Source organism: Uranotaenia lowii, chromosome 3, assembly GCF_029784155.1.
Source record: "Uranotaenia lowii strain MFRU-FL chromosome 3, ASM2978415v1, whole genome shotgun sequence".
Taxonomy (NCBI): domain Eukaryota; kingdom Metazoa; phylum Arthropoda; class Insecta; order Diptera; family Culicidae; genus Uranotaenia; species Uranotaenia lowii.
Window position 1 is genome coordinate 103928047 of NC_073693.1, and position 12152 is coordinate 103940198.

General features: G+C 33.4%; 1 protein-coding gene across 1 annotated transcript in view; it reads left to right on the forward strand.

Annotated features, from left to right (window-relative positions):
- The first annotated feature begins 395 nt into the window (after positions 1–395).
- LOC129752480 (uncharacterized protein DDB_G0271670-like) overlaps positions 396–12152 on the forward strand; it is a 130070-nt gene continuing 118313 nt past the window's right edge. The window contains exons 1-2 of the mRNA XM_055748254.1: positions 396–990; positions 10574–10737. Of these exons, the coding sequence (XP_055604229.1) occupies positions 540–990; positions 10574–10737 (615 nt within the window). The 5' untranslated portion in view covers positions 396–539. The remainder of the gene's footprint in view (positions 991–10573; positions 10738–12152) is intronic.

Sequence of the window (12152 nt, forward strand, 5' to 3'; positions counted from 1 at the left end):
TTAATGCTAGCTAGATTAAGCGCAACGTGCTAATAAATCATCAGTACGGATATCGTCATTCATATGATGTCTTTTGCATACAACTTTGTAATAGTTATGATGAATATGTTGAGGATACAACCGTCCCATGATCACCTTTGAATTAATATAGGTAATATGACAAACACTTTGTTTTCTAAATTATTTGCCAGACTTTTTGAAACCTATGTGATTACTAGACTAATTACGTGTTTGAAAAAAATAACCCGCGTTGCGTGTTAGATAAATATGAAGCGCTTAGCCATGATCATTAAAATAAAAGAAAACATTCACAAAAGAAATGTTTTTTGCGTTTGTAAAATGTATCATTTGGAGAAGAAATACTAAACGTACAAGTGCGACATGTGAAATATTTATTCTACGCAGAAAGAGTAAATAGAGAAAACACAATCCCGCAGAAAAAAAACCATATGAGTGAAAATCCCGGAATGCTAACAAAAACAACCGGGCCAAAGTGATAAAAATTAAGAATAAACAGTGCGCAAATAAACCGGTACACCATGTCTATTAATCGCGAAAACGATAACATCTCCCCGGGAGGTCCAATGGTGTCTCAGCATCCGTCGCGATCAGCCGCCACCCACGCCATCAACGGCGGCCACCCACCGATGGCCAAACGTCCTCCGCTCAAACTGTCGATACCGACTGCAAAGCATCAATTTCCGGTGGACACTTTCAGCCAACCGAGTACGGCTCCGGTGCATTCGATGTCCAAGCCATTCGGGATCAATAATGGGGTCAAATTCAATCGGACCCCGGAATTTGGAGGTCCCGGAACTAGTCCGCTGGCTAATAGTGGTAATGGAATGCGATTCGGATCGCTTTCCAAGCGATTGGGTGAATTTGAAGAAATCGAAGATGGATTTGTGACCCTAGGAGGATCCCCGTTGATGGCTTCAGGATTCGATTCCAATGGATCGCTGCAAATTGGGAGCTTGACTGCGAGTCCAGGTAAGCAATTATCATTAGCATAACTTAAAAAAAAAAGTCGCTTAATTTGTTCTTAGACTACACGCACCTCAACAGCTAACTGTAATAGCTGAGCTACGATCACAAGTATAGTCTGAGGAACATTTTATACATAAAAATTCAGGCGTTTTCTTTATGACACCATCACGTATAAATGGACGGTCGAAATAAAGTGAAATTAGGTATCCGAAGGGTTTTCGGGTAAGACTGAGCAGCCAGGAGTGAGCAGCCTTTTGAAGCAACGGGCCACTTTTAAATTAGAATTCTTTCGGCGGGCCGCATTAAAAACAACATTTAGGTAAACTATTTTGCAGAGCTATACGTAATTTTTTATAACGGCAACTTTTCAATAATTTCAAAACTGGAACAGGATAAATAAAATGAATTTATGTACTTGCATAAACATTTTTTTTAAATATAAGTTGATTAAACCAGCCGAAATTGAATAATTACTAAATCCTGATTAGAGATCTATAATGGTTAAATTGATTTGAAATGTTAAGCGAACATTATTTTTGATAAAAAGAAAACATCATTTGCTTCCCTTTTATTTATAAAAAACGAAAATTTTTGAAAATCTTTCTATGGTAAAAGAGCTTAACATAACGATTTTTTCTGTGCCCATTTTCGAAAAGTTTTTTGACAATGTATTTAAATTTTGTCGAGAAGCCTCAATTTTTTTTTTAGAAACGGTGATGATTTTTATTTCAAGTTCCGTTTGAAATCATTGCATTGAGACAATGAGCAAGGTTTAAAAATTATGTAAAATTCTTAATTTCCCAGATTTCTAACCAGATTTGTCAATGTTACAGTTTTAACTCTGTATTCTAGAAATTATTTACACCTCTGGGATAGGCGTTCATAGGCTCAATCTTAAAAAATCTTATGACTTTAATAAGGATTGCTGATTTTCAAGTAAAATAACTCAATTAAATCGATGTTTGGCATGATTTGCCAATAAAATTTATGAAAAATGCATCACAGATAACACAAGACAACAAAATTCACATCTTTCAGAGGGTCAAAGAATCTCAGAATTGATTATAAATTATTCGGGGCCGCTGAATCTAAATATTCGAAAAGTTTTTTTGTCAGCTCTAGTTTTCGAGATGACTTTTAAAAATAGTGATTCAATTTTTGTACTTATTTGACAAAACTATAAAAATTCTGAGAAAAAAGTTATGGATGTTTTCTTATTGTATTTTTTCCAAACCAAATTTTGACGAAATTTTAACACTAAACGTACCGGAGACGGTCAAATGACGGTTTTGAAACTTTAAATGATGATTACGTCTTATATAATTTTTTTTTTCGCAAATCTAACGACAGGACTATTTTTATTTTTAAAATGCAAGTATTTTTGCATTTTTAATTTTTTTTTAGTGTTGTAGTTTTCGAATAACGCATGTGGTATACCTATTCATACCGCGAGCGGTCAAATGACGGCAAACACAATTTTCGCTGAAACTCTCTTGTTTCTCAACCGATTTCTACAAAATTTAAAAGCTTATAACTTGACTCAAATATGCTTCTCAGACAATTTTCTGCTATAATCAATAATTTCAAAGTTATTTGAAGTTCAAAAAATTTTTTATGAAAAAAACATGCTTCAGGAAAAAGGCTGTAAATCAGTTATGAAGTGTTCGAAAAAAAAATTCACTTAGTGCCTAAGAAAGCTGAAGTTAGAAACTGTATGCTGCACATATGAAACATTTTTTTTCAATTTTTTTAAGATCATGGCTACAAAAAATGTAAAAAAGTTGTGTAAAACCCGTACTTTCAATGAATCAACCGTCAAAGCTGTTTCTGTAACAGCAGAAAAAATTAAAAACTGAATTGTAAAGATGACGTCGATTGCCACATTTATGGTTCAGTAGGGACTTCTATTATATGATAATTAACAATGTATTGTAGAAAAAAATTGCGAAATAAATTTAATTCTTCCTCGAGGTTCGGGTAAGAAATGGTTTTCAAATGGTTTTATGGAAGGGGGAGCCACATACAAAAACAACTTAAAATAAGACACAATTCGAACTATTTTAACACAATTTTCATAAAAATTGATTCACGAGCACGAGGAAGTTTGGGACATGTAGATAAAGTTACACTAACAATGATTTATTTTGTGAAAGGTGGTAAAACCAAGTAGAGCGTGATCTGGCGAATGTGGGATGTCCAAGAAATAGGAGAACGGTTGCCATGAACCGAGTGAATTTTAAGAATTATGTTCGTTAAGTTATGCCGTGAGACGGAATACTACGAAAATAAAATAAATAAATTTGTTAAAGGTAAAACGAAGTTTACCGGATCAGCTAGATTGCCTTATTTAAAAAAACCATGAGGTTCTCTTCCAGTGTCATCCTTTAGAAGTGCTACCTTCACGAACGACTCCTGTTGAGTAACTTTCATTAGGAGTTCCATCTTGATCAATACTTTTCTCACATTAAAAAAATTTACGAATTCTGCTGTGGCTGGAATAATTTTTTCTTAGCTTTGTTGAAATTTGAATAAACAACAGTAATTATTAGTTTTTGGAGAAAGAAGATGTAGAATAAAAAAAACATTTCTCATTTTCATTCAGTACAAACGTCATGTAAAATTACAAGATAACTTAAAACTTACATTATTTGTGAGGAACTTTATAAAAGTGCAAATTATAGAAAGCTTCATTATTAATAACATTAAATAAAAGAATTTTTACAGACACTTCAAAATTTTCACCGGGCAATATCCGGCTAAAAATCAGATATCATTGAAATTTTAAAAGAAAGTGATAAATAACATAGAAAATCATTCAAAATTATGAGATTTCAGAGCTTTGCTAGAAATGAAATAAATAAAAATGAGCATTCTAGAATGATTACTTTAAATCATAAGTTTAAGTAAAAATAACGCGAAATTATTGTATGCAATCACGTTCCGGTAATCAAATTTGAGAAAAAAAAAACATGAACAAAAAGACTACTGTAGTTGCTTAAATTTGAATAATCGGCAATACTGAGTTTCTCCTTTGATTTTCTATTCCTAATCCAGTATAAGCCGGGATGAATAAGCCATATCGATGCTCAAACCCCCTCTAAAAAAAAATTCCAGTTTAAATTTTGAAATTCGAACTGAAACTTTTCCAGTTGATAGAACCAAAGTCTTATACTACTGATTCTGAGGTACTTCTATTTTAAAATTATCCTCTGCCAAACTAAAAATTCTGAATTCAGCATGTTATTTTCCAATTGACCGTCTATTGTCAAATTATGTTTATCTTAAAAACATTCTCGTAGTTGAATTGCAAGCTTGCATGAGTGATTCTTTTAAAATTAATATTTCTTAATGTCTTCTTCTAGATTTAGAAGAAATTAAATTCATTGAGATTTTCAAGTCTTCTGTTGTTCCTTCAGTATGATGATTTTTCTGAGTACCTATTGAAAACTCGAGATCATTTTTGAAGGTACTACACCTCTAAGTCAGGCAGCATTTTTTTTACTTTTCGAAAAGAACTGAGCACTTTTTGAAAAGAGTTGTAATCGTTTAAGATGAAAACTCGTGCCGAAACCAAACGGTGATTTAATCAGATCGACTTGACGTTTAAGCGCTTTTTTTATTTTTTCTATATTTTCCAGCCCTGGCTAAACCTTTTGGATTCCTTATCTGGTTTTCTAATTACATAATTACTGATTTACTGATTAAATTTTCTATTAGGAGAAAGATTATCATCAGATCAAATATTAAAAACAAAAACTTTTCTGAAAAAGTTCTTCTAAATGTGACAAAAGTTTAAAACATAGATATTTAATAGTGCATCTTATCACCATGTAAATTTATGTTTTCTACTTTTGTCCCATTTAAAGGACATTTTAAGAAAAGTTTCTGTTTTTAATATTTGACCTGATGAGAATCTTTTTCTTAATTGAAAATTGTAATCGTAATTAAATTTAATTTTTGGCACATTATACGAAAACTTTATTTGTGTTTAGAATATCTGAAATAAAAATAAACTTTTTGATAAAGATTTATTCAATTTGCAATTATCGTTTTGGCTCTGAATGTAACTTTGATTCTCAATTTTGTGTTTGAATTTTATTTGTAATTTGTTTCTACAATCTTGATTTTATTTTCTAAAATTAAAGAAACTTTATCATCCCTGTGGCATTCGTGTCTGAATTTGATTTGAAGTTATAATTTGAATTTGAGACACTGAATTGTGGATCTGGATAAAGTCTGATGTTTTGGTTCTTGGTTTTGAATTTTACTATTGAACTATTATATATGTTACGCCATGGAACATAAGTTGAATTCTTTTGTATATATTTTTAAATTTTGGATTCCCAATCTGAAATATTAATATCTTCCCAATTGTCATGAAGAAAAGATTTATTTTGCTCATGTTACACTATGATGAAATGAAAAACGTTTATTTGTTCATCTTTGAATTTTACCAAGACTGAGAATTTAAGTTGATGATAGAGTTAAATAAATTTCGAATTAAATTCAGCATTTAACAGCTCTTATCAGAGTATACATTTTCGATTAGTTGATTAACTGTTCTGTGATGTTTGCTTGTGATGGTTTAATGTTTATTGTTGAAGATACCAGAAACTGCCTTCTACGCAGACATAATGGTTATTTGAAGGCATTTTCATATGTGATGAAAGAAATTAGAGAAACATGAACTATCAAAGAACGAAAGAACATAAGCCGTAAATATCATGAAAATTTCGAAAAAGATACAACGGCTCACCGACAGGACTTGAACCTGCAATCTCCGCTTCGGTACAACGGCGCGTTAGCCAATTCCACCACGGTGAACGTGATGGAACCGGCGAACACGAGCAATCGAGCTCTGCCGATCAACTGCTGGACCTTCTATCGAAACACCATGTATATCCAGCGTTACCACATATACAGATTTTTCAGTGAACATACAGATTTTTTTGAAATTTTCAAACCAAGAATCTGTTCATACAGATTACAGATAATTGGAAATTTATACAGATTTTATACAGATTTTCAGCAAATGAAAAAAATTCTATGATATTTTGATTATGCTTTGAGTTAATCGAGAATAATCTCCTTTGAGGATCCAACGTTCAAGCCATCAATTGTCATGCTCACAATTGAGAAAAATCTTCCAGATTATAGTTCGGAACTGCATCAATGCAAGGGTTTTAAAAGAGTTTTCAAACCTGTGTTAGAAAATCATACACCAAGATCAGACATTGCATTACACGAAATGTAACTTTTAATGGTAACTAGTTAAATATTGTTGACTAACATCAGCTGCAGTGAATATTTTTCTTGCATTATACAGCGATTACAACTAAATACAGAAACTGATCAGAGACAATTGACACAATTTCCAAATCCCATCTGATTGTTAAACTCCGGTTGGACAAAGATCGTTGCATTTTACAAAACATATCCACTTTAAAGTTGGTGTGACCTTATTCTTTACATGTAGCGGTAGCGGATATGTATTTTGTTCGTTGTACTGGAAATATCATTTCGTGCAATGTTTCGAAGTCGCAATTATTTGTACAAACAAACCAAAAAGCGGATTGCATGTAGCAAAATCACAGGATTAAAACTGATTTGAAAGATCGAACAAATGTCGCAGTTCGCAATAATGAAGAGGGCAACTAGATTAGTACGCCACGCATTATAAAAAAGGTCGCCGTAGTGCAATGTTAGTATCCGGAATGAAAATTTTGAATACAGATTTTAATACAGATTTTTGAGATTTTATACAGATTAAAAAGATTTTTTGCCTCGAAAATACAGATTTAAATGTGGCAACGCTGTGTATATCCCGCATGTGATCTTTCCCTCTATTGATCTCTCTTGTTTCTCTAACCCCACCCATCGACTCGGGATTTTAGCCTGTGTAACTGGTCTGCTCGGAACCTTGAGCGGCACTGATTGCTTCTTCATCTGACCGTAAGTTGCGGCAAACCCGAAGCAATCGACCATGTGCTCGTTCGGCTAAAATCCCGAGTCGATGGGTGGGGTTAGAGAAACAAGAGAGATCAATAGAGGGAAAGATCACATGCGGGATATACATGGTGTTTCGATAGAAGGTCCAGCAGTTGATCGGCAGAGCTCGATTGCTCGTGTTCGCCGGTTCCATCCCGTTCACCGTGGTGGAATTGGCTAACGCGCCGTTGTACCGAAGCGGAGATTGCAGGTTCAAGTCCTGTCGGTGAGCCGTTGTATCTTTTTCGAAATTTTCATGATATTTACGGCTTATGTTCTTTCGTTCTTTGATAGTTCATGTTTCTCTAATTTCTTTCATCACATATGAAAATGTGATCATTTTCAGGTACAAAGATGTACCAAGCGATTTCATAACATCAGTATTGATTATTTGAAGGCAATATTTTGAACTCATTTTCAGTTCCTGCGTATGTTCAAAATAAAAATGTGTGTTTAAAAAAATAAACGTCTCGAACAACAGGAAAAAATTTAGTGTTTCGGTTCTTATTGCGGAAATTGCACTCATTTAGACTCCTGTGCAAATAATTTCCACGCAGAAATATTTTCGCACTATCGCATACATAGACAAACGGTGTCAGTTTTTCAAATCAGCCGTTGCTCGCTTCTGATTTTCGAAGCACATTTCCGAACGGCATATTCGTTGTTGTTTGGAACGAAAAGTATAATGAAAAGCGAACTAAGGAGTTTTATAACGAAAATTTACCGATCTACATATGAAAAGAAACGAACAGAAAACAAAATGCATTCTGTAAAATCCGGTACCAGACTGTAAGTGGAACAAAAATTAAGCATTATTCAGGCATTATTCGAGTTACTAAAAATCAGCTAAAAATTAAGAAATCATTCACTATTTTTATTGACATGTCAGTCGCAATTATTTTTATTCAATTTCATCTAAAGATATAATCCATATCGATATGTGTTCATTTCTATGTATACGCCTGTGAGCAGTCGAGGGTCTAAATAGGTGCAATCAGCGCAGTTTGTTGAAGATGGCTACGGTGTGTATATGTAAATGTTGATTTTTTGGTAGAAAAAAATTTAAGTAACTGAACTCTGATGTTACTCTTTTTTCTTTTACTCCCTTTTTAACTTTTACAACATGATTGTTACATGAAGAATGTTATGATACCAGTGAGTGTAAGATTTTTATCTGTCAAATCAGATTCTCGCAGAAGTCCAAAAATTCAAGCAATTGACAATAATTGTTTCAACCCTTTCGAGAGGATGGTTACTTATTGTGCAAAAAAAAGGGTGGTTATTGAGTTATATGGAGGTTTCAAAAGCTAAAATTTCACTGCTCCCAGCTTTTAATCATCAACCTTTTATTAAGATGACAAACTATGCTAAATTTCACTTTGATTGGGCAACCTTAAGGCGACCCCCAAAAAGGCCTAAAAATTAAAAAAATTACTAAAAAAGGTAAAAAGGTTTTTTTTTTAAATCATAATTAGTTCTGCTGGCAACACTGCACTGTTAAAATTTCAAAACATGATCTAAGTGAACATTTTAAGCCTAGAATAAAAACTTTCTAGATAGAGGTAACCGGAAGTAGGAGAAATCTAAAATTAATCGAAAGTATCTGCAGCTTTTATCGCTTATCTACCTTTTTTTTCTTCTACGAAAAACTTTCCTTAACTAATACTCTTAAAAATGGAACATCAAAAACATTTTAAGGTGCCTCCTAAAATGTTAAAGCGATTTTGGTTAGATTTATCTCTTAGTTCTTGAAAATTTCGATAAAATCAAAGTTAATGAGTTGATTTTGCCCAATCATGCATAACCTTTACATACAATTTTAACATTGCGAAACGGACGGAAAGAATAAGTGCCCCTTTCGAATGTCTTATTTTAAAAAGATTGATAATTTAATTGTTATGTAGTTAAGCTGATGACTTTTGCTCTGTTGGGACTTTTTCCATGCTCGCCACCATCTCCGAACAGTGTTTCTTTTATTTTGTTTACAACTATCTTATACAATTATGTTTTGTCATTGATACATATATCCATTTTCATTTTTTGCCAAATTTAAGAATTTTTTGAGAGAAATCAAATCTGAAAGAATATATAATAATAGTAATTTTGTAACGTTACAAAGATGTATAATAATCTTTGCTTGTTATCAATGATTTCTCCTGCGTTTGATTCCAACTGTGTTTGTGATTGCAACTTTGCATTATTGTCATCCAATAACAGTTTCAAGGGAGTGAGAAGTTAAATACAAGATTTGGTATGAAAATTTCGTATTAATTTTTTTTTAAACCCCTCCCTTAAAAGTTTCTGATATCGGAAGCCAAGCCTTGCCAAGGTTCCAGTTTTCACTAATAAGTGGTCTGAAAACAAAAAGTTTCACAGAATTCAAAATAAGACAAACAGAGTTTCAGAAATGACCTGCAAAATATATCGATATTCAAAGTTTATACCAAATTAAAACGAGTATGACATTGGCTCTTGTATTTGAATGCGAACTCTGTTAAAACATTTTATAGGTACTTCCAAAAGAAACAAGAATAAAGTTTCAATCAATTTACAACATTTCTGGCAAGAAATTTTTATTCTTTGAAAGGAAAATGTTATAAAAACATTATACACTATAATTTTATACAAAAATCTGTCCAAAAAAGAATGGAATTGCCTTTTGGGCGATAATGAACTTCATTTTCAAACCGGCACCATCATTGCGGAGTGTTAGTTGGATAGTTGAACTAGTGCAAAAAAATTGATGAAAAAATTTCAACCGAGAGAGAAATAGCAGCTTGTCAAAGCTGGAACAGAGTGCGCTGCTTCATGCGATTTCATTCCTTCTTGAACGCTACTTGCCAGTATATTTTATAAAATGCACCAACTAATAACCGCTTTTAGTAATTTGCCACAAGAGCTTTTGATAACCTGTGAATAATAGATTATGTGTGTAAGGTCAATTAACCGCACAAATCGTTCACCATCAGCATGAATAATAACGGTCCAAGATGACTGCCTTGAGGTACGCCGGGCGGTATCTCAAATAAGTAGCAAACCACTTTGTAATCCATTTATTTAGGTAGTCCCAAGTGTCTAACTTTCTCTATTAATAATCTGTAAAGCACTCTGTTAAATGTTTAGAGCTTCCTACTGTCTTCCTGCTGTCATTTTTCGAGTTTTGGCATCGAGAAATAAGTGAATATCGTTGGATTTGAAATGCTTGATCGTTTCTTCATCAATCTGTTCTGGCGTCACTACATAATTGCATTCCAGACGGGTGAACTGCCTCGAATCCCAAGATCTCAAATACTTTTGTTAAACTGTTAAGAATAGAAATAGGATAACTTTCGGCGCAATGAGCGCTTCGCTTCTTATGGAGGTTTTTTTTTGCGGTAACGTTCCAGAGGACAGCGTAAAAAAAAAATAAAAAAGCTAGAATGACAGTTTGGGTGCACAGTTTTTCCGGCACTTTTATGAGGAAATAGAAGTCTGTTGATATAACACATTTAACACGCTATCAACTGTATCGTAATTATAAGAGAGGAAACATTTTCCAATCTCCATCGGCAAAGTCAACTGTGTATATCAATCAGGCCATTTTCAATCTACATTTCAGATCACTCTCCGATGATCGTGCAGCTAATGGACAGTGCCAGTGTCGGTTCACCAGGAACCGGGTCCAGTCAAGGCACCGGAAGTACCTCGTCATTAACGCGTCTCATGAGACTCAGCCCAGCGCAACTGCACGGCTGCTATCAACAGCAGCACCCCTTCGAGGAGGTAAGTGATTGATTCTATAACAGTGGCTAATGTTTTCGTATTTAAATGACACTTGTGACTCGATCCGAGCGATATCGATCAAAAATTACATACATTTCGATCGATCGGTATTTACATTTCACCCGGTCATCATACTTACTTATTGTGATCTAGCTTACCCGATCATCGCGTAAATATCGCGTGCTTCAATCATTCCAAACATGACACTAATTAGAATTTAATTGCCATTTACATAATTATTCAATTAGGGATTGTATTTATAGGCAATATAATTACTTGGCCAGTGTGTATGAGACCCATTCGATTGATTCAGCAGCTTGGTCTGTGCAGTTGTATACATTACTTAGATACTTACTAGTCTCTATGAATCTGTCCTGAGGCAAGTTGTTCGATCCTTCTGTTTTCCGATGTGGAGCATATGATCGTTACCAGTTCTATGATCACAGTAATTATATTGGAAATTGCTCAATTTGTAGTGGTCGTATCGATTCAGCAAATGGTGCATTTTTTTATTAATACTGCCTACTGTAACAGAAAAGTTATTGGAGAATAAGTAACGATATCAAGATCATGTATTAAATTCACAATTTTAAGACTATGAAAATAAATTAAAAAATGTGAAAGTGTAAGAAAGGTTAATTTCAGGTAATTTTGTCGAACAACACTAAATATTCAATAGACTACGTAATCAAGAAGTAAGTGAAAAGGTATATGTGTAGTAGGGTGGCAATGGATGGAAACAAAACTCATGATCAAGTTTTGAAAACCGACCATATACATTTTGTAGATTTTCCCAAAAAACTGACCTGTGCAAAATTTCAGCTCAATCGGAATTGATTTGAGGGTGTCTCAAAGTGCTCGAAGATTCGGTTTTCACCCTCAAAAATCACCCATGGAAATCGAATAAAATTGAAGTTTAAATTTTACTGCCAAATAACTTAAAAATGCATAAAACAGCGAAATCTCTTGTTATTCTTTGTTGTCAGAAATCTACTTAAAAATTTCAAAATGTTCCAAAGAGGAAACCAAAGAATGCATAAATCGTCAAAATCTGGTATTGTTTAAAAAAAAAAAAAAATCCAAAAATTCGACCTTCTGGAACTTTGTGGGTTTTTCGAAAAACGGAAGGTTTTCCAAGAAACGGTCAAATCCAGTAAAGTCGATTTTTTGCCAGAACTTTGTTCTTAAGATAACCCCAGATCTCAACGTTTCATGCATTTCTTAGTCATTTAGCATCAAAATTAAAATTTCCTTTGGTAATTTTTTAAATTTTTAAGTAGGTTTTTGACAAAAAAGTTTTTTTTCCGAAAAACTCTAGATTTCGACGTTTTATGAACTTTAAAGTCATTTGACATTAAAATTAAAATTTTGACTTTCCGATTTCTTTTGGTCCCCGCTTCGGTGATTTTTGAGGG